At 36.9% G+C, this 25,567-nt stretch overlaps 2 protein-coding genes across 6 annotated transcripts in view; one reads left to right on the forward strand and one right to left on the reverse strand.

Annotated features, from left to right (window-relative positions):
• RAB3GAP1 (RAB3 GTPase activating protein catalytic subunit 1) overlaps positions 1 to 3,937 on the reverse strand; it is a 32,569-nt gene extending 28,632 nt beyond the window's left edge. For all 3 annotated transcript variants that reach the window (XM_072875051.1, XM_072875049.1, XM_072875052.1), the window contains exons 1-6: positions 3,858 to 3,937; positions 3,715 to 3,770; positions 2,742 to 2,817; positions 1,303 to 1,435; positions 993 to 1,071; positions 200 to 319 (exon numbers count right to left, since the gene is read on the reverse strand). In XM_072875051.1, the coding sequence (XP_072731152.1) occupies positions 200 to 319; positions 993 to 1,071; positions 1,303 to 1,435; positions 2,742 to 2,817; positions 3,715 to 3,770; positions 3,858 to 3,875 (482 nt within the window). In that variant the 5' untranslated portion in view covers positions 3,876 to 3,937. The remainder of the gene's footprint in view (positions 1 to 199; positions 320 to 992; positions 1,072 to 1,302; positions 1,436 to 2,741; positions 2,818 to 3,714; positions 3,771 to 3,857) is intronic.
• The window catches only part of MAP3K19 (mitogen-activated protein kinase kinase kinase 19), a 35,577-nt gene continuing 13,843 nt past the window's right edge, over positions 3,834 to 25,567 (forward strand). For 2 of the 3 annotated variants that reach the window (XM_072875047.1, XM_072875046.1), the window contains exons 1-10: positions 3,839 to 4,235; positions 4,880 to 5,200; positions 9,899 to 9,966; positions 10,520 to 10,604; positions 11,426 to 11,667; positions 12,326 to 12,369; positions 14,551 to 17,007; positions 18,202 to 18,351; positions 18,566 to 19,263; positions 20,850 to 20,937. In XM_072875047.1, coding sequence (XP_072731148.1) covers positions 9,930 to 9,966; positions 10,520 to 10,604; positions 11,426 to 11,667; positions 12,326 to 12,369; positions 14,551 to 17,007; positions 18,202 to 18,351; positions 18,566 to 19,263; positions 20,850 to 20,916 — 3,780 coding nt within the window. In that variant the 5' untranslated portion in view covers positions 3,839 to 4,235; positions 4,880 to 5,200; positions 9,899 to 9,929 and the 3' untranslated portion in view covers positions 20,917 to 20,937. Of the gene's footprint in view, positions 4,236 to 4,879; positions 5,201 to 9,898; positions 9,967 to 10,519; positions 10,605 to 11,425; positions 11,668 to 12,325; positions 12,370 to 14,550; positions 17,008 to 18,201; positions 18,352 to 18,554; positions 19,264 to 20,849; positions 20,938 to 25,567 lie in introns of those variants that run through there. The other variant, XM_072875048.1, reaches the window with a different exon arrangement.

Consider the following 25,567-nt stretch of genomic DNA (forward strand, 5'->3'; position numbering starts at 1 on the left):
AATATAAACAACACATTGAATCAATCTTTTTAAAGTTTCCACGGGAAATTTTCTTTTTTAAATCCTTCTGTAACAATATTATGGTGCAAATACAACAAACTCTGCATGTATTTTGCTAACAATTTAATACTTTTTCTTCACAATAACAGTATGCTAGAGTTTCACCTGGACACGTAAAAAGGTTTATGCTTTCACCTACCAGCCAGTGTTCCCCAACGCAATGGAAATGGAACTCAGCAAAAGGTTACATTTGGATTCACTAAGAATTGCATTATTATTTCCCGCCGGAGCAATAACCACAAACTCACGTAAGCCATACCTTAAGAGAGAGAAAAAAAGAACACATTCCTGGTTTTTTAGCAAATCAGCTGAAACATAGAATTTTTAGAAATATTGTAAACCGAATAACCTAATTGTCACCAATAGACTGTGGAATCTGTTATTTTGATGCAAGTACCTCTTTCAGAGAGGTCAAGAACTGAGTCAGCATGGAGTGCTGCATTCTCAAATCACAAACTACTGGAGCTTAACAGCATTCAAACACGGTACTCAAAATAATGTGAGGACTTCCAGGTCTAACAGTCCTGAGTTTTTTACTTTATGTTGATAACAACTATAACTATTTATACATAAAAACAATCTCTCTAGAACAATGCTATAATGTGATAAATATTTGCATTACCAAGAATATGGTTGTTGTTTAATGTGCTGCAGCTTTCCTTTTTAAGAATGCATCTAAACATTACACATATAAAAGCTTGGTTAGTCTATGAAATTCAGAAAAAAAAATATTTTGGAGGAAAAAAGAAAGTAAAGATAGGCCCACTATGGTGGGCTTTTTTTGCACTCCTTTCCTGTGTCCAGTACAAAGAACCATTTTCCTTAAGCTGTAACTCTTGATGGAAAAAAAATATACAAGTGATTGTGCCAGCATCAAAAATTTTTCAATTGCTATGCTTATCTGTATTAAAGACAAGAGGCAGCATACATACCATCTTACCAGACAGTGAGCTCTAGGAGGAAAGTCATTATTCATGCACAGCAAGTCCTGCATAGGCAGAGGAAGGGCATCTGTGGAAAAAATTGATACATAAGAGCAGCATCAACATCCATTCAGCCGACTTACAATTTACTTATATTAGCAATTTGTTGAATGCAAAACATACTAAAAGCAGAAATGTCAGATCGTACCCATCAGATCCCAGAAAATTTCACAGAGAAGCAAATCAACGCACTGTGAATTCCACATTCTGAAATTGTCTTGTCATACCCTTACATGCATGTAAGAGAACTATCAGCTACCTTCTACCAGTTCTTCTTTCCCATCTTTGTCACTGGGTTCTTGTACAAGATAATGATGGGTAATTGAGAATTTGAAGTCTGCAAATGAAATTTCATCTGATTTCTCTTCCCATGCTCCTGTGGTGTATACACCCTGCATATAAAAGAAATGTATTATTTAATCCCATTAATTTAGGTTAACATTCATAAGCCTTAAAAAGTATACTGCCTACACAATCTATAACATTTATTCACCTTTTTCTACTGCTAAGTATTTATTCTTAAATCACTAAGTATGTTTAATTTCAAAAAAACAATTCTCAAAGCACTTCATTATAAAGGTACCTGAATGCTAAAATCCATGTTGCCAATAATCATGTTCATTTCAAGGACCAGATAGCCCCCTGAGAAGTCTTCAGAATTATACGGCAATAAAGAGGCAGCCATACTCTCTCATATGCAACTATGCATCGTAAGTGTATGTACCCTCAACTTTGCCCAAAGACAGAAGTTTCCCATCTGGGATTTCCTCTATCTCTATACTATTCTATGCAAATACTACTTTAATATTTACTTCGAATATGCTTTCACTGATAAATGATTTTTTTATCAATGATTTGCAAAACTTCTGTGTGTACGGACAATTAATTTTTAAACAAAAGTAGACCATAGGAAAGTTTCTAGGAAAAAATCAACATCACTGTACAGAACTGTATGCTGCTACTAAACCAAAGCAACTTGGACAATGCTTTGATCGGTAAAGGGTGTCTTCTCACTAGAAACCAAGATGTGAGGTCTAGTACAGAAAAGAAGACATGTACAAATACACTGACAGCTAAGGTTGAAAACTAGTTCATTAGATAACATAACTTTTTGTTCTGAATACCCTGTATCATGACTAAAATTAAGAATCATAAAATTCCTCCGGAAACACAGCAGCCATTCAATCCAGAACAGCTGAATTTATTTGCACTAGGATGCAGAAGAGCTCAGCAATTTTTTCCTCGGCATTTTACAGGACTGAGAAAGCACTGCAAAGGCTCTAATTAGACTTCGAAAAAAATCTCTCCAATCTATGAAACATACTGAGTCACAAGTAGTACTACGCAAACCTCAACCATAAGTATGTGAGGTGTGACAAAGGCACAAGACAGGGCAAAAAGAAACTCCTTGAGAATTTAGAACAGCTTCAACCATGTTTCCAAATTCAAAACTGGGACTAAAAAAAATCACTAGGCCCTATATGAAGGGCCAACTTTAGCAGGAAATAGCCTGTTTGGCAGACAGCCCACCAAGAAATTTATAGCAATTGTTCGTCAAATTGCCATTTTTGCAAGCAAGATTCCCCAATAAAAATCGTTACCTGCCACACCCAAGAAAACAGCAATACCTGTAATATACATGTGTATTACTAGTTAGTAATTCAAATTCTAAAAGAAAGTTCAGAAGCAGCAACTGACCTTTTCTAGAAGTTTGCCCGAAGAAATCCCAATAAGTTTCCAGTCATTCAATACTTCTTCTATTTTTGAAATAAATCTATTAGGGAGGGGAAAAAGCATTAATATGTGCTGAACACTAAACTTGTATTATAATTCAGCTCCCTGAAAGCAGGCAGTATGTTATCCTACTACAGAATTCCTTAAAAAAACCTCTAAGAACAAACAAACAACAAAAAACCCTCAAGTATCATGACAAAAACAGAACAATTGCTTCCTTGTACAAATAAAATGGTCCCCCTATGTTTACATTTCAGATGATAGTTACTTTTAGCAACTGCTATGAGCATGCTTTGAGCGATTATAGAATCTCAGCTTTTTCTTTTCCTGGTATTGCAGCATATTAGTTTTAACACACACTCCTGTTTCACTGTTCACAGATAAATAAGCATTTGACACAAAATTATAAACTAAATTCAGATTTAAAATGCAGCACTTAGAATTGTTGTCTCCTTCTGCCATAGACATCGTCACTGGAAAAAGCATTTTAAAAAATAATACATTAAGAATGCAAGAGCATTCTTCACCCTAAATTTTCTTGTACGCTGTTCTAACTTTTAAAGGCTTCAGCTATAAGATGACTATTTTAATGATCAGGCAGCTACTTAAAAAACACATACGCCTTCTAGATGTTTATTCTAATCCCTTGCAAATAGATATTAAACCAGACCTTTCACTAAAGTTCAGAAACATCCTGACTAGACCCTCGTAACCAACTCATTAGTTGCGGCCTGAGCCTCCGCCACAGACACACGCCGGGAACGCCCAACAGCCGGATCGAGGCTCCGGGTGCCACCGGGTACCAGCCAACGCGGCCGCGGCGCAAAAGCCCGGCTCCTCTTGGCAGGAGCGGGCCGGGGCGGACACGGCAGAGCCCCCGCGATCCCCCCGCGGCGGCCGCGGCGAGGGGAGCGGGACCGGCGGCAACACCACCTACCTCTCCCACTCGGAAGCGGTGGTGAAGTCCGTGATCTCAAACACCTCCGACTCGGGCTGCGGGGAGAGAGCGGAAGAAGCAGTAAGCGGGGAGACCGGCGGCCCCAGCGGAGAGCGCAGGGGAGAAGAGGGGGAAACACTCACTTCGCTGTCCGCCGCCATCTTGCGCCGCTGCCGGGACACCCCCTACAGGCGCAGAGGCTCACGGGAAAGCGGCGGCGGGCGGTGCGAGCCGTCCCTCTCTGGGGCCGGTCCTCTGGCAGACCGTCGCGACCGGACTTCCTCGCAGTCCGGGCACCCGTCGCGGCGGCGGAACCGCCCCGTCCGCCGGGCGCCCTTCCCCGCAGCCCTCCGTTGGGAGGGGATACCCGGGCGGCCCTCCCGCGCTCGCGGCGGGCTGAAGTGCCTCACGGGCGCTGCCGAGGAGACGCCCGCTGGAGTGGTTACCTCACGGTGGTGTGAAGCTGAGGCATGGGGTTGCTCCCAGAGACTCTCCGGCTCCGTCAGGGACAGTCCGAGAGGGTAAACTAAGTGCCTTACCGGCTGGGTCGCCCTGTGCCTGGGTCGCCCTATGCCTGGGGTGCCGGGGCGTTACTGGCGTCGCAGCTTGTCACTATTAGGCCGGTTGTGCCGGGTACCTGCAAACATATGAGTAATACACCCCTTTTCAGTCAGCCAGGAGCTGAGATGTCCCCTAGGCCTGGTGTTTCTGGTCCAGCCTAAAACAAAGCACGCTGGACATCCTCCGTCTCGCTTGTGCCTCCCTGCCACCGTGTCCCGGGTACGGCGTCCCGGTCCTTCTGGCATCCAGCAAACCAGTGCACTTCAAAACCCTTTCAACTCATTCTGAGCCCGGCTATACCTCTCTTATCATTTCTTATCCCTAGCACAGTCTGCTACTTTAAAAAAAAAAAAAAAGTATCCTTGAAGTCTGCTGTTTAAGGCTGCCTGAAAGAAGATAGAGAACTATTCATGAGAAACAGGGAGTGTTTAGGTGAAGGGATTGACTGCAAAGTTACAATGACGTAGAAATAGATAAGGTACTAAAAGCATAAATTGAACTAAACAGAAGAGAGAAATATGCTTTGCTTTGCGTGCTGGAAGAACTGTCTTGTGATTAGAGCTTAAAATGCTACCGTTTAGTTCAACTGTGTTTGCTTTCATAGGTCTGTACTGCTCTTTGAATTAAACTCCTCCAAGCAAAATGCCTCTGGGGGAGGGAGTTGCCTCGGCAACATGGTGTAAACTCAACAGCCTCGTGTAGCAGGAGCTGCCTGGAGGATTTGCCTGCAGAAGAGCCTGCCTCAGTCATAAATACTACGTGCTCCGCAGTCAGAAAAACATACCGAAAATAAAATCAAAGTATATGTAATTACTGTTTGAATTCCTTGCTGTCCAGCCAAGGAAGACAGCTGTGAGCTAAAAATGCTCTGTAATTTCTCTTTGGGTTGCTGTGCCTTTTCCACTCTTTGCTACTGAAGCACCAGGTAAGATGTTGTTTATGCCTTTTTATAGAACCTTTTCAGTTACTATTTTGAAGGGGTTTTTGTGTATCAAAAAAAAAAAGCCAAGCTTGGAGAAGTTCACCATCTAATATGACTCTTAACAGACTAATATAATGGGATAAACATTTTAATGGATTACCTGGTGTTTAGAATAAGAATGACAAATCAAGAGTGCTGACTTCTATAGCTACTTTTGCACATTTCATTGCACGACCTTGATCATCAGCTATAGGTCATTCAATTTTTCTCTATCTGTTTCCTCTTCTGTAAACTAAGAATGACAGTACTGTCTGATGTCTGGCTATTACATAGTTATAAAATAACACACATTCCTCAGATAAAAAGTGTTATATAAAATTGTTATAAAAAAATTAATTTAACCTAGGATAAATGCATTAGTCTCTTGGGAAGGCTGCTGCATGCTTCCAAGTAGTTATATTTTTTGCTGACAGAATCAGTAACAAAAGCCTAATGCTTTTCCTGACTAGCGGTATTGAGTGGCAAAATGCTACTGAATCCAACAAAAGCCACACAGGCCCTTCATTTCCACTGACCTCTAGTGACTTTGAAATGGAACGATTCCTTATGGACAGACAGCTACATTGATTGTTACTTTCCATCTGTTGCACACATCTTACCATTGGTAGTACTTTGACATTAGGCGAGTTTTCCCCATACGTTAGTAGTAGAGAGCCCTGAGCTCCGCTGCAAAGGAAAAAAATAGGTATTTATGAATAAATTAAGAATAGGAATTTATGAGGGAACTCCAAAAAAAATTAAAAAAACATTGCCGAGTAGTACCCAAGATTGCTCTTAGGAATAACTTGTAATAAAATTTACAATGAATGATTAAAATGTTATGTACTGCTAGGTGTGGAAAATGTATAAAACAGAGTCTTTTATTCAGTCAAGTGATGTAAGGACAAGCAATGATGTAAAAATACACGTGAGGAAAAGAGCAGAGAGAAAATAAAATTTTATAAATAAATTAGAAACATAAGAGCCACTAGGTGCCCTGTTTTTCATCGTTCGACCTATCTATGGATTTCATAAACATAATTTTCTAAAAAACATACCTTTCTTTTAGCCTGCCATACAAATTAAGTTCTAAAACAGCTTAATTTGGTAGCCTGTGTACGGTGGTTATGCAATATTTTTGTGTGAGGGGAGAATGTATTGCAGCAAATGAAATTGAACATGCAAATGCAAGAAAATGGAAACATTTTTGTGAAAGATAATTGTTTTAAATGGACATAACATGTATTTGTTACATGGTTAAATAGGAGAACCCACTGCCACATTATATCAATTATGTCAGTACAACAGAACATTTCACGTAATCCAGAAAGGAGTAAGATATTTATGCTGTGTAATAAGTTAGACCCTGTTCAATAATATTAGCAGGAACATACATATGGAAAAGATATAAATTGTCATATTATATACCTCTTGATTAGCTAGTAGGAAAAAAAAATCCTTATAGCCATATCATTATATAATTTTCCATTATGGACTTTATAATATTCTTCTCTAGCACCCCGAGTTACCCAATGTAGGAATTTGACACTGCTATTCATATATGTTTAAATGTATATTCATATTAATTCATGTACATTCATACACACAAGATACCTGACAATATCTTATTTTATGTACAATATCTTGCGTATTTTATGGGTTTTTTTAAACTAAGTTATTTATTAAATAATAAAGACATTGGGAAATATTTTAATACAGATTTTAAGTAATATTCATGATTGCATTTTCTTTTATTCATTTCAGTTCACTGTCTTTAATTACATTATGTGTTCTTGTCACTTGAGAAACAGAAGTTCACTATGTTTTTCAAGAAGAGCCCCGAATCCATCAAAACTATTGAGATTAATTTTATTTTAAGAATTAGCTGTCTAGAATTTCAAATCCTAAAATCCTTTGACTTCACCCTCTCATGTTTCTTCTTTAGGAGTCTGCAATTTGTGATTGTTCTGTGTTGTTTATGCTACTGTCATCTTATGGTAATGTTAATCTTTGAGTTTAATCTTAGAAAAGAGGGTTGAAGTTTTCGTAATGGTGAAACAGCTCACAGTATGCTTACTCACCATATTCAGGAATAATGTTAACTGTAAACAGGATCAATATTGCCCACACATGGCTATATTAACCAGGAGGGTGACAGCTAGCTACTTTCCCGCAGCTATTGCTGATTAGTTGTGGGAAACGTTCATTACAATGTTCTAATTAAGGGTAAAGCCTAATAAAACTATCTTTGTCTGGAAAAAAACAATGTTTGGGGACAGCTTGTTCCCACTGTGGGAATTCAGTAATGCCTTAGAGATGATACAGCATAGGGGGGAGTAGTCATATGAAACAGTATTAAAACTTAAAATCACAATGGTGGCATTTCCAATTAAAAGTGTGGGGAGGGGGTTGATCTATTTTTATCTTTTCAGTGCTTTTCAACAACTATCAGCTTTAATTTTTTTAACAAAAGATACCATTTTCTTCAAAAAGAAGCACCATTTAGATCAGCTACAGTTAGGAATGCAGATACAGTAGATAGAAAGTTTTAAATGAACAGTATAATTAATTCAAAATACATACTGTGTTTTATTTCTGAAAACAATTTTGAAAATAAATATGCCCCACTGAATTAATATATTGAAAAACTTTACACATTTAGATAATTAGCATGTTTTCTTTCTGTGTTGAAAAAGATCTGTAGAGCTCAGATAGCTTTGTAAGATAATGCAAGCATCTGTGCTAGGTGTGAGAAAATAATCTACATATTCTGCTTCACAGGTGAATGCTTTAAGATCTGAACTGTTGTGAAATCTCGGTCCCACTGAAGTCAGTAACAGGGCTACCTGATGTCTGAGTTTCCCCAAGCATGTTCCTTTCTGCAAGAACTGTAGTATTAAATTCCACTGCAACTAAACTACTTGCATACAACCTGCCTTGTAGACTATGGCGTTGCTGTTAGTTTGGACAAGCACCTAGCTCTCTGCTGTTACATCTGCATACAATTGTTAACATAAAGTGTAGAAAATAAATGTACAAAGAGAGAAAATACTTGCTGTTTTAATTTCCTGAGAGCAGCTTTTTCAAATGTTTATTGTTTGACTTTGCTATTGCTATTGTTGGCTTGTAGATCTCCTTGAAAATCCTATTATGTTAAACGGAAAATACAAGGCACGAATACTCACAATGAACATTATTCTTTCTTCTGTTTCTGCCTGAATTTAGAAATACTGTAAAAGCATAACTTTGAATACGCAAGTGATTATTTATGGATGAGTTGATCTCTATATGGAATGATTCAAGGTTGGAAAACTAATCTCTAAAGATATCAAAGCATTATTTGGGAATCCTGATGGAAATCTCTTTTAAGACTCTCACATAGGTGTAGAGAGCTCATATATCCTCACAGAAGGCCAGCAGTTTACGGTGCCAGACTATAGACGGTACATGGGTAGCCCTGTTATTCATTTCCTTGAGCTACTGTTATGTCTCTCAACAACCAGGAGTTAAAAAATCAAATGTTTGTAATACTAATTTAATGTAAGCTTTAAGGTGTTTTGGTTTTATAAATGTAGTACAATTTGAATAATATATTTTTCTAAACATACAGAGGTACTGAGATGCTCACAGAAAGGTACACTCATGGTTAAGATACTGGTTTTGACAATACAATAGTTTTAAATGAGAAACAAAAGTTTACTACTAATACATTAATAGGCTAACTCTGTCTCAGCTAATGACTCTTGGTTATATCAAATTCAGTCAGATGCCTGGCACAGGTCACAGAAATTCAGTGACAACAAAAAAGGCAATAATACAATGGCTAGTTTTTTATAACATGTACACTTTTTAAACACCTAAAAATTTACCTTTGTAAATACTCAGAGATAATACATTGCCATTCATGTATTTAAGAATTTATCATAGTTCTGAGATAAAGCATGAAATTTATACCTTGTTGATATCAATGAGATTTTTGTTAATGTTTTCAGTCAAATCAGTCTGGATGCACTGGCTCTGTAGAGAAAAATGCCCAGCTAAGTTTTGAACATATGTTTAAAACTAGGCTGTTTGTATTATGGAATAATTACTTCTCAAGGTACTTAAAAATTATTTACACAGTAAATTACATATTTCTCTGAAATTTATAGAAAGATTCCAGTTGACTTCGTGTTTCTTTGGAATAAGCTATTGAAGAGATTTGTTGAGACTGCAGTGTACAAACTATTCTGTGCTCAGGAATTTTTGGATGTTGAACCTCTTTTGCTGAGAGACAGTTTTGACCAAGTAGACAAAGATAAACATTTAATTCAGATTTGGTTTCTCAGTAATATGTTAAAAATGCAATTATCTCCCAAATGTGAAGTGTTGACTTTCTGGTCCAACGGTAAGGATGGTATCAGCAAAATAATACTGACAGCTTTCATGTCTTATTCAACATAGCATATGTTGAGTTTTTAGCAATAAAAACTGTCTGGACTGTTTGATTCTGTGTATTTGCAGGACAGGGCATTGGATGTTAAGCTAAATTGTAATATTTTTAATAATTTCAAGTACTTTTAAAATGTTGCTTTTGTCTTACTTGTGGCTCTGAAATAATGAAATATAAAGTACTGATTTGTACATGTGAATTGGAAATCAATTAATGAAACATTTTTTCAGGTTTCGGGAGCTTAATACATCTAAGGACAGTATGTCTGACAACCAACAAAATCAGAGAAGCAAAGAAGGTAGTCTGACCAAAGTTTATACATATAAAGTGTAATGTGAGATCTGAAGAAGAAAAAGGACAATTTTAACTTGAAATCTGGCCACTTGTCAAAAAGCAACCACAAAAGAAAAATTGAAATCAAACTCAGAGTTATTTTCCACCTTTGAAAAGCCTTGACATTTGTTTTGGGTTTGATTGATAGGTTTCCTATTTTTAAGTGCTCTACTTTTGTAGAGTTTCTGTCAATATTTTTCTTATATTTCTGTTCTACTGAAATAGGAGCTGTAACTGGAATTTTTTTAGATGTTCTTTGCTTTTATAGTACATTGAATTAATACACTTACCCAAATAATTAAAAATAATTAAGATGTATGCATTCACATTTCCAAAAATTATAACAGAAAGTATGTATAGGTATCTTAGCCAAACGAAACATGCTCCTTTTTTTCTGATAGTTACTTCCCATATTTCTTTATAATAATATTTTAATGGCCAAAAATAACTGTGTTTGCTTTGTGTTACTGGTCAGTGAATTATATTGCTTTTATGCAAATACTAAGGTATTGTTGCAGGTTGTGGAAGTGTTGTTGCTCTTCAGAATGCAGATAAGATAATGAAAGAAATGCATCAGTCATACAAAGCTCTAGGAAGAAACAGGTAAGTAGTATTAATATTTAATTTGCAGTTGGGTATGCAGAAATGGAGACAAAGTAGGTAGTAGTCTATGAGTAAGAAAAGATTTCCTTAGTGCCAAATATTATATACAGCTATATATGTTGTATAGTGTTTCCGTCTTCCCAGCATCAATTATTGGCCATTGCTGGAGGCAGGATATTGCACTAAATGAACAAATTATTTGGTACAATTAAAAAAACATACAGTGTATGGTTTTACATCAGCATTTGACTTAATTAAAAACAGACAATTATCTTGCATACAGCTTTAAGGTTAATTTAGATTATATTTTTGTACCTCTTTTCAGTCACAGTATTTGTCTTTTTCCATATTTGGATTTTTCATTCTCCAGAAACCAGGTGGCAGAAATCTGAGGCTTGTCTGCATAGCCTCTATTCTTTCAGGCAGGCCATAGCATATTTTACAAGTAAGAAAGGCACAGCTGGTCTTCAGAATTCTTCTGACGCCCTTTCCTGATGATTCATAAAAAATACATACTGGAAACAAACAGTTTTTGTCAAGAAGGGGAAGGTGGGCAATGTGTTTTTCCATTCCTATTGTTGCTTGGCTTACATTGTTTGTCATTCATTCTCACTTATCAATCTCTGGCATGGCAGTCAGATGCTGCCAGGGAGAGCCACAACTTCCCAGATGGACCAAGAAAGAAAACATACTTTGGCATTCTTGGATCTTACAAACTTCTTGTCTACTTTATTCTCCAGTCATGTGATTATTTGAACTGAGTAGGCTCCTTCAACTTATTTTCACACTGTATCTTGTATTTTTTTGGTTTTGTCTTCTAGCCAAATAGCACCAACATCCAGATTGTGGCCAGATCAACAAGTGGCATGTTTTCCAAGTGAAAAACAGTTAGCATTACAGATGAGACATGACACTTCTTTACCTTTCTTCCTGAAGAAAGAGAACATAGGGCATGGCTTTGACTTCAGGTTTCTGCTACAGGCCTCATGCCCAGAATCCAACATTTCAAAATCATTTATGGCTTTAGATGCTTTTCAGATAATAAAAGCACAAATACAACAAAGTAAGTTCAATTTTAAAAGTCACAACTTTTAAATAAAGTTTTATATTGCTATCAAATTAGACGGCAAAGCCTTAGAAGTCCTTTTTCTTTAAACTTTAAGTTGTCTTTATGCCTATTTGACTTCTTCACATAAAGTAGACTTCAGCCATGTTGACCCTCTTCTTTAATTCTATGTGTGTGTGTATTTGCAGAATGATGGAAATAAAGAGAAGCAATGACAGACTTCACCATTCCTGTTACTCTGTATAATGAAACTGAGCCCACAAAATGTAAAGTGTCATTCTCTGTAGCTGGAGTGGGGCCATGATGGCATCTCTCTCTTTTTTCCTCATACTGGCAATATTAATTAGCCACATATTGAAGTTAGCAAACATCTGAAATTGAGGAGAAATATTTGCCTAAATTATTAGAATAAAAGTATTTTAAAATTATCATATTTGATAGTTTTCTATAGAAAATGGAATTGTAAAGTTCAGCATCACAATTAAATTTCAACTTACAACTTCTTCCTGCATAGCAGATTTATAGCATAGTCCTGCAACCACACATCACAGATTCTTGGTCTGCAGAACCCTACGGTTTGAAATTAATTTTTAAATTAAAATCATAGTCAGTTTAAGAATACCAAATTAACATTTCATTTGTTTTGATTTTTAAGGGTTAAATATAACAATGCTAAAAACCAGGAACAAGAGATCTCAGGTAAGGTGGTACTATGTGTAAAACTGTGCGTTAAAAGTATTATATGCTTTCAAAACTTAAAAAATAGCAATAGAGAAGAAGTGGAAGTAGTTTGCTTAATCTTCAGTTTTTTGGATGAACATGAAGTACTTTATATATGTGTGTGTGTGTGTGTCTGTCAGCAAATCTTCAGGTGTATATCAACAATTTGTCAGTAAGGTGATACATCAGGGATTTTGGGGTGTAAAGGGTTGGAAGTTCAAAAAGATATAAAACCTTTTAAAATAGAAATATGTATGTTAATTTAAAGTATGCACATCCTCTATGTTAAACATGTTAGATGTCTAGTTTTGCCAAATTTAAAAAACCAGAAAATTTTCTTGTATTGAGTGGTAATTTAAAATTGAAGCCTAACTGAAGAACAGTCTTGATATTAGATGATTGCTGAAATTTATTGTGTTAGCAAACAAAAAAAATGTCTTAGGATTAAACATATTTGACAGGAAATTTTGTGATAAGCGTAACTAGGATTCCTGTCAAAACTTTTGTACTTACAAACAAACTAGCAATTTTACATATATCAGTGCTTCACACTACATGAGCCTTAAAAGTTACAAAAGATCAAATATACTGTATTTAGAAAAAAGAGAATTTGGTCTTTATGGATATTAATTAATAGCCCTTTGTAAAAAAGACTTGTCTCATTGAATCAGCTGTATACTTTAGTGAACCCACTACAGAATACAAGAGCGTTCACAGGAAAAAAGTAAAGTATAGAAGTAATAGCAAGAGTTCTGACAGAAGATTGTAAAGAGGGCTATGGAAAAAATATTTCAAATGGAGGGGAATGTTTAAGAAAAATAATTTAGCTGACCTCAGTGTGATTTTATACAGCTTTATTTCACATCTTAGGCTCTGATGATTTCTAGAGGCATATCATTTGGGATAAACTGAGCATTCATATTAAAGCCATCAAGACTGGACAAAGCCTTCAGAACTGTAAATTTCAAAATGCATTGCTTTTCCTGGCACGTTCAAACCTCAGTTTGCCCTTGGAATGCAAACAAAAATTTCCTGCAGATTGCAAACTGATGTTGAATATAGACATGCAAATGAGTACTCAGCATATGATTGTGTGATTATTTCTATTGCATTCATTTGCATAAAAATATACAGTATATTCAAGCTTATTTTTTCTCCATTTCCTATAAAATAAAGAACAATTATTTTCAGAAAATTATTCTCACTATTCGTCTGAATATGGACCACAAAGTACTCAAATTCTCAGATCTGTTCTCTTTCAAAGATATACGGTACCTTTCGACTAATAGGATGGGAAGAGAAGGAAGAAGGGAGGAATAATAAAATACATCCCCCACACAACAGACTTCTGTGTTAGCTGCCATACAAAAATGGCCTTTGCCTAGTTATATATTTAACTTCACTGAAAGTGAAGTGCAGACTGTGCTATCTTCCAATGTACTTAAAACTGTGAGCTAAATCTGTGGCCCATATAACATGGTTTATGGAATTTTATAAGACTACACTAAATATATGGAAGGTCTGTATGTTTAGATTTATAATAATGTCTTTTAAAACCTATAAATAATTTGTAAGAATTGTTTTGTCCATGGATAAAATAGCATTAGGTATAATAGTCTAGCTTTTGCTTTTTAAAAATTGCTTACATGAGATCTAGTTCCATTGGGAATGTAATTACTGGTGTCAGCACACTTTGGAGGATTACATAAAAAGACTTTAAATATAGCATAAGAGCGGTGCTCTCAATCAGTGAGAGTGCACAGCAAGAAAGAAACTTTGGCACATGAAGCCACTGACCAGCCTTTGAATTCCTCTAGCAAACGTGCTATGTGACATAAGACATAGTTAATAACTGACAAGATGATTTGTATATGTGGACAAAGCTTATTACTTTTAAATCATGGAGAATGACTTGTGCCTTATAGCAAAGGATCTCACTTTCTGTACTATGAAATACTTAGAAATAATTCTGGGTATGAGAAAATTCATGTATTTTCTCAGGGTTTTGATGTTACACTTCATATTAGGTTAAATATGGGAATATATAAAAGAATAATCCTTTTCTGATTTTCTTTTCTTAGTCTGCTTGGGTCTTAGAGATTAGATTTTACCTGTATCTGTTGTGTAGCACATTATTAATGGTTTTTATGGAAATTACAGTTTCATTTGCCACCAGTGACATTTCAGCCTGTAAGAACAATTCATCTTGCTCCTCTAGAGGATAATATTGCCAATGAAAACAACAACGTCAGAAATATTTTTAATATTATGAACTCTATGCCTCAGCCTATAAAACCAGTTACTAAATTTTATCAGTATCAGTTAGACAATCTATTAAAAAGGCACGCTGAAAAGTCATCAGACCTGATTGTGGCTACTATTTCTGATAAGTTCACTCCAGTGAAAGACCTGTACTACTTCAGCATGAGTAACTGTTATAAGTACCCTAGCAACAAGAAAGAAGAAATTCAAAGCAATTTAAAATGGAGGGAAGCTGATGTAGCTACTGAAAAGAATGACCAGATGAAGTACCAGTTTTCCGTGGCTTGTAGGAACATAGATCTTATGACCCAAGGCAGTTTCTATGATGCTCGTCATCCCTACTTGAGCTCAAGTAATGCTCTGATAAACTGTGGAATATTTACAGCTCAGACAACATTTACAGTGTCAAGCAACAGAGATGCCTTGAGAGCTGGCAATAAGGAGGAAAGAGCAGAGAATTCCTGTAGAACTCGTCTAGAAGAAGGAAATGCTACAGAGATGATACTGGATTACAGAGCGCACGAAGATGCTGAGAGTGTGAACTTTGTGCTTGACAATCATGATTTAGATTCTTCCTGTAAAAATGAAGTGATAGAGGCCTACCATGCCTTAGAAGATAATTCTGTAGCTGCATTAATTCCCAGAGCAGAAGTGCAAGATCTTTCTGGAAAACAGACAGAAAATGATGTTTGTCTCTCTGAATCTGAAATGGAAAAAGAAGCAATGTCAGAAGCAACTTCAAAAGACCAAAGTGAGCTTGTACCTGTTGTTCATGTTACATTCTCTGAACAAGGAGCAGCTACGGAACCACACATTGCTAAACAACCTGCCACAAAAAAGAGTATCATTCGTAGCCTGCCTCCTCATGTTACTCAGAGCTTCAACATTCTTGCTCGCAAAGAAAATGACAAAAGTAAAATAAAGATGAAGAGAAATAAATATTCATCAAAATCTAAAATGAGTAGCAAGATAAAGGCATCTGAAGACTTAATTGTTTCTGATGAGATTTCCACAAAAGGTAATGCCAAGAGTCAGATTTTTCCATCTTTGGAACTGGCACATGTGGAATCTGAGACTTCCCTGAAGTGTCAAAAAAAGACCCCTCAAGCAGACAAATACCATTTTGCTCAGAGTGCTCAGAAACTTAAAAAGCAAAGTTTCTCCTGCAGTTGCAAAAATTCAGCTATTGTAAAGAAACCTGTTACTCCACTTTCTCTACCACATGCACGGTCTGCTTCCGATTTTGTAGATCTGAAATACAGTGACATGTTCAAGAAAATAAATTCAAATGACAAAGGCCCAGGTATTTATGAAATGTTTGGAACTCCTGTCTATTCCCACATGCGTGAGCTTGATCAGCATGAGAACAGTTTTTACAGAGATGTTTGTTCTGCTCCATCTGGGAGATGCACTGCTAGCACCTGCAGATCTATCTGCAGTAAAGGGAGAGAGAGCAGCCAAGTAAGAAATACTCAAAAGAGAACACATTCTAAGCCAAAGAAGACCATACCTGGCACTAAACAAAAGCAGAAAGGTTTAATTCCAAAGGACAGAAATACCAAGTTGTGTGACAGCCACACAGAGCAAGATAATGTAATAACTTCTGATTCAGATTGTCAAATAAACACTTCAAGGAGCATGGCATTGTTTCATGAAGACACAGATCATCAGCTTACATTTTTAGAAGAGCTTTCACAACCAACTAAGCAAAATAACTTTTTTTCAAATTCAAACTTATCAACTATTAAAGAAATTTCTTTGGACCAGTCTTTAGACAGTCAGGATATATCCAACCATCAGAGAGCTGCTACCTGTAGCCAGAATATTCTTCAGTTCAGTGATAAAGACTACACAGGATGTGTTGCTCTAAGTAGCAGTCTACTAACAACAGACCAGAACATTTGTGTACCCGAGTGCAGGGTGGATATGGATGGCTGCAAAGGCCTGGAATCAGACCAGGCCTCCTTCAAGTCTATGAATAAATGTGAAGCATTGCCCTTTTCAGATAGACTGGAGTGTCAATCCCCTACAAAAAAATTAAATCATAGTTGGGCATACACACCTCAAAACAGTGCTTTGGCAAATGAATTGACTCAGCCTTCAGTGATTCAGACAAAAAATGTTATAAGCCCCAGCTTCCAGACGAGTCAAAACATTTTGTCCTGGGCAGATAATAAGGATGTGACTGATGACTTGCTTTGTTGTCTGGCCGAAGAATTGCTAATGCTTGAAGAAAAAGACATCAACTCTTCAAGAACAAAAAATACAGGTTCTAAAATGCAAAATACACATAATAAAGAACAAGAAAATATGATGAATGGAGATGGAGCAATAGTAAATAGTGCTCTAGAGAAGGTAAAAGTAATTTCTTGTAACTTGCTAGCTCCTTTGAATGATGCTTCAACACAAGTTTGGATGAAAGATAGGAAATACGTGCTCATTAATGATTAAGTCACTTTTCTGATTCTTCCAGTGCTCAGTTGAGGATACCCATGTTACAGGCTACATGTCAGGACACAAGCCAGATTGTACTAAGGCGTGACAGGAGTAGCTATCAAGCCTTATATGATGGGTCAAGATAAATTGAGAAATTGTAGTGAATAAAAAGGAGAGGCTATTTTAACTGAAGAGCGTGTATCTAAAGGTGCTGGGGCAAGGCAAAAGCTCTTGAGATCTTGACACCTAAGGAGTATGAACAGACACTACAGATGGTTCTTGTATATCCAAACAGGCAGTTTACTTGAATGTCTGAGTGCAACCAGATACTTTTCTAGGTATGAACTGCAAGTATTGGCTTATCAGACAGGCTTAAGTCTGTTTAATTAATATTTAACCAAAATTTCAAGCCCAGAAGGCTTAGATTCTGGTCCCCAACTCAGTTAAGAACCTTCACCTACCAAGGTGCTTATCTACCACTACTGCTTCTCCTTGATCCTGTTAGCTTTTTGTCTATTTAAATTACAAATTTATAAGGAAATTTCTTTCACTACATGTTGATACTCTTCCTTATGCTTCTGCAGACACAGGTGCCAATTATACCTCCATTCTCACTTCTCCTAGGGAGATCCATGGCTAGATGGAGTAATTATTACCATCTTTCTGAAGCAATCTCTTCTTCCTGTGAAGTCACGTCCAAATTGTTTCCATCAGACTTGGGTTACATATGTTACCTAGAGCAAGGCGATAGTCATATTCACCCTTCAGCTTAGCAAACTGTACCTACGTGACAAAAAAAAATAGTAAGCAGATGTATATCCTGCTATTTTAAGTGCTCCTTCTGTCTGTCTTCCTGTCAATGGAAAAAGATGGCATGCTATAAACTTCTGGTTATGCACTACTGTGATATATACTTGAAAATATTTACATAGTCTCACTTAGTATAGCAATTGTATTGATGAGCTGGGCAATGAGTGTGTGTATATATATATAAATCTATAGAAAAGTGTCATGCCAGGTAAAAGTTACTCCTTATAAAAAATATAAGGATATTACGAAGCCTTTCTTTTCCTCCTTGCTTTCTCCCCACACTGACCATCATCTTTCAAGCAGAGTTACAGTAAAGCCTTTTTGGCATCAAATGAAGAAAGTGACCTGCTAAACTTTGAGGAATCTACTAAATTACCAGGAAGCAGTTTAACTAACAAAGATCCTATCATGTGGACAAGAGGTGAAGTCCTTGGAAAGGGAGCCTATGGCACGGTAAGTTAATGTCTGAAAATATTAAGAGATGCGCTGGTTGTCTTTGAGATACATCTTACCATATAACTGACTGTTGTCTTATTCAACAAGTAACAAATATTTTGGATTATACAATGAGACATGAAATATGATGAACACAAAGATACTATTTAAAATAAGTAAATATTCAGTTTTATTTCATGTTTCATTTTAATAAATGATAGTTTCATTGTAGGTATACTGCGGTCTGACAAGCCAGGGACAATTAATAGCTGTAAAACAGGTTGTTTTGGATACATCAGATCAACTCACTACAGAAAAGGAGTATCAGAAGTTTCATGAAGAAGTTGATCTTTTGAAGACATTGAAGCATGTCAATATTGTAACTTATTTAGGAACTTGTCTGGAAGACAACATTTTAAGCATTTTTATGGAGTTTGTTCCTGGTGGCTCAATTTCTAGTATTATTAGTCGGTTTGGTCCATTGCCAGAAATTGTCCTTTGTAAATATACAAAACAAATTCTACAAGGGGTTGCATATTTACACGACAATTGTGTGGTACATAGAGATATCAAAGGCAATAATGTTATGCTGATGCCAAATGGTATAGTAAAGCTAATTGACTTTGGCTGTGCCAGGCGTTTAGCTTGGGTAAGCCTCAGTGGCACGCACAGCGAGATGCTCAAGTCTGTGCATGGGACTCCATACTGGATGGCACCAGAAGTTATAAATGAATCTGGATATGGAAGAAAATCAGACATCTGGAGCGTTGGCTGCACCGTATTTGAGATGGCAACAGGAAAACCGCCACTGGCTTCCATGGACAGGATAGCAGCCATGTTCTATATTGGGGCCCACAGAGGACTGATGCCTTCCCTACCCGATCGATTCTCCAGCACTGCAGTGGATTTTGTGCATGCATGCTTAACCAGGTATGTAGATTTTTAACTGAAAATGGAAGGAAAAATGCAGATAGTTTCTTTGTAGAGATTGTTGATGGGAGCTTAGGTTACCTTTTATATGGTACATATGACTGTGTAGAAAACCTGTACTGTAAATGCATAGGTTTTTCAACATTTCAGGAAAGCCTTTAAAGAACAGTATACATGAAAGGGCTTTACTCTCTATAATGGTACAAAAAAACCCCACAAATTCTCTTTTTGTAGGCCTTATACTCATAATTTACTTTCCCTGTAATTTTTATGCAGAAACATGGCACCATTGAGTTTTAGACAAAATGTTTGATAAATTTCTTTGATATGCCTTGCTGTTCCAATATCCCATTGGCTGAATCTGGCCTGTGTCAGGCAAGTGGTTTTGACAATGATATTCTAAATGAAAGAGCTTTCACTTAATTCTTATCTTCTGCAGTAGAAAAATCTGTTATCACTGCCAGTCCAGGAAATACATAGTTATTTGAAACGTAAAGTTCTCTATATTAAAAAAAAACCCACTAGCACTCACTCATTATAAGACTTTTTTTTGTAGTGTTTGTTTTGGTTTAAGTATAGGCTTTGTCCTAGATGTTTAAATGGACTATTAATTTCAAGAGCTAAGTTCCTGACCTCTACGGGGTGTCTTTATAAAATTAATAGCAGCCTTTTACATATCTCTAAAGACCAGATTTGAGTGCTAGAGAGAAATATGTTATTTAGTGGGTATGGCAGTGGTCCTGGAGACAGGAAGCCTGATTTCTAATCCCTGGATTAGAATTGTTACACTATGTTTATGGTTCCTGTGGACCATAGAACAATAACCAGAAAAATTGTGGACTGTATGTAGAGACATCATACATACTTTCATTCAGAGAGAACAGTGTTTAAAAGGTAGAAGACATTGTTAGGTACAAAGAAACATTCAGATATAATGCATTTTTAATAAAGTATTTACCTTTTCAAAAGTCAGGATGCACCTGTGGGGGCAAAGTTCTAATGTATGATCTCACCACATCCTAAATATAAATGCTTCCCTCATCCCACCTTCCCCATTAGTTTACTATTTAAGAAATCAGTGTCCTTTACTCCTTCCCTTGTTTTTTTCTCCAAATTGAGGGCTGAAAAAGCCCAAAGCCCTTGGCTTTAGCAAGCCAATATTGTAATTACAACATTGTAATTCCAAATGGGCTCCTTAACACAAATTATGCTGATTGGAGATGACAGAACATCCTGATTGACACAGGATCAAACAAATAATTGTCACCCTCCTTAAATACATTTTTGGTGCACCTGAAACAGCCACATTAACAGAATTATTCAAAGTTTTGGAAGGAATTTAGAGGAACAAAGAATGATTTCTGTAATAATAAAATATTTCAGTTTTATAATTCATAAATTCCAACAGTCTCTTCCCATAAATCCTGCTGTCCTTTCTACCAGCTTTATCAAAAAACCCTAAAAATGAGTAATGACTGGAGAAATGAGAAAAAAAAAGGCTAAGTTTGCATTTAGATTTTACAAACAATTACATCACAGGCATGCATATTCATTTTATGTACTGATTTTTCAAACCCTCCATGCAGAGATCAATGTGAACGCCCTTCTGCTCTGCAGTTGCTGGACCATCCCTTTGTGAAAGGAAGACAGTGAATTTTTCAAAACTCTTGCCAAGTGAGTATACATTTTCCATATAAAAAATTTCCACTTGTGAAAAAAGATCAGAAGGAACTGGACTTAAAAGTGACAGCAGAAATTACTAGAGAGCAATTGTGTACAAGGAGTCTATTATTAGACAGCAGTATGATTAAAGTAACATTTTTTGTTGAGCAATGCCTGTGCTCATTGGAGTGGGCATTCCTTCACTGTGAACGCAGGGCCACGTTTTGTTGTGTTTGGAGAGACTTTAAGAGAAAAAAACACACGTCATCAACACTGGTATGTGACAGGCAAGGTAAGTCAGAATGCCAATTTGTCTGTAAAAACCTATGGAACGTATGGTATTTGCAGAAAGCATTGCAGATGCTGAAAGCTCTGTGAAAACTCTGCAGGAAGCTCTACTCAGACTTGCAGATGAGTTGTTAAGTGGGCCTATGATGATCTCATAGGAACCCCAAACCATATAACTATATCGGCATAAAACATACTGAAGCTTTTATTTAGCTAGATGGGCCCTTTAATTTTTAGCTGGTGAAAAAACCCACCCTAGTTTTTGCATACATATATCAGTCCTTTGTTACTGAGGTACCGTATCCCTACGAGAGTCTGTAGTGATAATGACAGGAGATACCCAGGTGCACACATGTGCATCTTTATTACGTTTACATCAAGATCATTTCCTAGTCTGGCTAGAATTATGAATCTAAACTTTGTGACTCTTTGTGACTCAACAAAGTAGTGCATTTTATGGAGTTTCAGGTCACAGAATGGCTGAGGTTGGAAGGGGCCTCTGGAGACGCTCTAGTCCACTCCCACTTGACTGAAGGAGGTTGCTCAGGCCCTTGTCCTGTGGGCTTTGAGTATCACCAAGGATAGAGACTCCACAGCCTCTCTAGGCAACATGTTCCAGTGTTCAACCACCCTCATAGTAAAAATGTTTTTATGTGTGAACAGAATAACAGAATGTCAGCTTGCGTGCCAAGTTGTGCCCATTGCCTCTTGTCCTGTCACTGGTAACGCTGCAGAGTCTGGCTCTGTCTTCCTTACTGCCCCCATCAGGTATTGATACGCATGGATACAATCCCCCCTGAACCTACTCTTTCATCACGGAGTGGCATATTTTCTGTGTTCAGACTGATGTGTTGTAATTCTCACCCTTCTGTTTGCGGATACAGAGCACCAGAAGCATGGAGCATTACCTTTCTCTTGTAAAGAGAAAGGTAATCATCTTTCGTTGTAAAATGCCATTTGAATCACTAGACAGTCTACTGCTATTTTTCTCTATCCTTGATCTGAAATAGAACAGCAAATTTGATTCTGAAACTTTAACTGTTTTGAGAAACACTTGGTGAGCACTATGTACTGAGATGACATGTAACTGTCCATCCACACTGCGAAAATAATTTTTACAGTTAGTTAGTATAACTAGCTACTACTAACTGCACAAATTAAATAAAATTTGAAGAACATTATTACATATTAATAAAACAAAAAAAATCGGTATTAGTATTTAGATTGTCCTCTTTCTGATAAGGCTTCTTCCTGAGCATTTTTCAAATTTAAAATTTCAGGGGAATGAGACACTGTAGAAACCAAAAATTGGTTTCACCACATCAAAATGCGGTAAACCTTATGCCTTTGTGACCACCTAGGCTCCAGGAAGTGATGCAGTAAAACTCAGCTGTACAATGGTTAAGGGCTGAGCTCTCAAGAATTCAAGACCCTGACTTCAGTGCCAGCACATGAAAATGAGTATTTTACAAAAAGGAAAGAAGGAAGTTCTAAGTTTTATGTAAAATCAACTTTCCCCAGAGCGCTAAACATTTTAGTTACTTAAAAAGCTTTCAAACTTTATTTTATTCCAGTAGCCTGACTTCAGAGAGTTGGTCTAAAGGTTATAAAAGCGAAGAGAAAGCAGTACTTCTAGCAAAATTCTTTATTAATAGTTTCTGCAGGTATAAGGTCACATAACAATGACAGAACATTATGCCAGTATAAGAGAAAGCCTAACATCACAGTAATCTTCAAAGTTAACAGTCCCATTTTTGAGGAATACCAGTTGGTCCTCATGCCAAAAATCCATGGCAACTTCACGTTAAGTATCTTCACATTAAAGTACCTTGCAGAATAAAGGTAGGAGCCCTGGCACATGAACTCAACTGGGATGTACATAATTCCATGATGTATATTAATTCTTCTCAGATTAAGGTAATGTCTCCAACAAAGCTGCAAAGTAAATATGAGTTTTTGTTTAGCATGAAATGAAACTGAGATGACTGTCATAAGCAGGGAAAGAATAGGAGTGCTGTAGGATATACAGTTGATTAAAAAAAAAAGCCAGAATTACAAAACCCTCTCCTTATGCACGTGTCCTATAAGCAAAACTAACATCTTTTGTTAACATCTGAATTCACCAGTATTAAAGTTATTAGTTATTTGCAATTTAAATGTAATGTTTAATCTAGCTAATTACACTAAAATTGGTCTCCAACTTAAAGGTTTGTAAAACTTTAACCTGAGTTTTTAATAAAAATGTGAAAGCACATTTTTGCTTTTGTTTAACCAGCCTTGGAGAATGAGGTGGTTGTTTAAGGCCAGCACTTGGAACAAAGGGGTTTCAGTTTAATGATGCTGGAGAACAGGGAGATGGGATCGCATCCCAGCCCTGTGCTCAGCACAGCTAAACTAAGAAGTACGTTGGTTTAGGGTGCCTTGGGTCACTCGGCTGAGTCCAGTCTAGTAGATATTCTATAAACAAGTCCCAACTTTGCATATTTCTTACTTGATGAGATCATAGATTTTCACACCAAAATCCAGGTAATTCAGATACCTGTAATAAGGTATCTAATATAATAAGGGGAAAGGGTGAGAAACCTTAAAAACCTCTTTGAAAACCTTTATTTTCAATGAAAAGTGATGCAGTGAGGAGGGTCACACTTGCTTAATTATTTATAGTATTTGAGTAGGGCAAGCCTGTTTTAAAGAGAGTACAGTCTTCATTTCTAAACACAGTGAAGAAGCCCTTACAAAGTATGCAGGCTGCCAAGTAGTAGGTATGACCACTTTACTGTGATGCCAAGTTTCCTCAAGATTTGGAGCTTAAATTTGAGAACCTGAAAATGCTGTGTCCTTTTATCATTGTCAGGGATACCTAGTATTTATTTTACACAGTAATATTTAAAGCTCAAATCTCAGGAAAAGGGGGGGGGGGTCTTCGGCATGTCAACCCAGCTATTTTACACTGGTCTTGAAACTACAAACAGCAATATGATGTAAAAATACATGCATCAACCTTTCTTCTCAAGGAAGCAGACACTGAGGCCAGAAAACCCAGTGTCTTTTGAGGTTGTTTGGGTTCAAAATCAGTGCTTTTTCACACAGTTCAGCAGGAACTCATGCCATTTTCTACAACCCTCCTATCAAAACTCTGGTTCTTGCACATAAGTAAAAAAGAGAAAGAGTTCTCCTGAGGAAGGGCTTCCGGTACGCACAGCAGAGTACCTTTTCTCCCCTACTTTCCACTTCCCACAGGGACCCACACCATGAGACAGCTTCAGAGAGTGAATTTTACAGGTGTTGTCAAAGAACACAATCTCTGAACTATGGTAAGAAAAATGGTGTCATTATAAGTGCAGGAACAGAGAGGAATCAAACCCAAGTACTGAAACTTTTAAGGCTAAAAATTTGATTTGGGTTTGCTATATTCACTTCAGGAGAAGCCAGAGAAAGAGTCATTCCCAGTAGCAATGTGAGAGAACACTCCTGGCATTAATTATATGTATTTTTTTTAAAGGTGTAAGGAGTTAAGTATTTCAGAGAAAGGAGGAATTAATTAGCTAGTTCAGTTTGGCATAGCTTCCAAATCTTTCAAGACATTTATTTTTAGAACTGATTATGGGAATGTGCATTTACATCCCAATTAAAGAAAGCAAACAGTGTTTGCTCAATCCCCTTCACTGCAAAACAAGGATTGGGAACCTTTCCTCCTAAGGTCTTGCAAAGATCATTGGTATGCTCACCCAGCCCAGCCCCTCACCCCTTCTCCTCTGCTCCCCACTGCTAAAAAAAAAAAAAAAAAATCAAGCACGAGCAGCCACTACAGACTAACATCACAGGGTACAGGCTCTCCACCCCAGGGCAGAGTGAGGGAGCAGCTTAAGATGGCATGACATTTCTAGAATTTGCTTTTCAGGTATCAAGTACCTGATCAGCATAACGTAAAGGAAGCAAAGGAAACAAATTAGAGTTCAGACTTTCAAGCATTCCACTATTTGACTGATTTGATGAAAACCAGCCCTGTTTTGCCAATAACTGAAAAGGGATCTTCTTTGTGTTTACAAATGAACATAGGAAAACATAGGAAAATGGGATAATTTCTGCACAATAGAGGTGAGGTAGGGAATTTTATTGAAAATATTTTTTTTTACAAGTTCTTAGAAATAAAGTTTTTTCTAATCTCACACAAGTGGCTGTACCTCAAAAATTCAACTATGCTACTATGAAACATTTATATTTACAGTTAGCCAAAATAATATACAGAACTGCCATTTTATGCAAATATCGAAGTACCAGATCACAGTGAGATACATTACTTCAGCACTCCCACCATTAGGAACAGATTAAGATTCAACATACGAAAGAATCT

This window comes from Ciconia boyciana, chromosome 10 (genome assembly GCF_034638445.1).
Source record: "Ciconia boyciana chromosome 10, ASM3463844v1, whole genome shotgun sequence".
NCBI lineage: Eukaryota > Metazoa > Chordata > Aves > Ciconiiformes > Ciconiidae > Ciconia > Ciconia boyciana.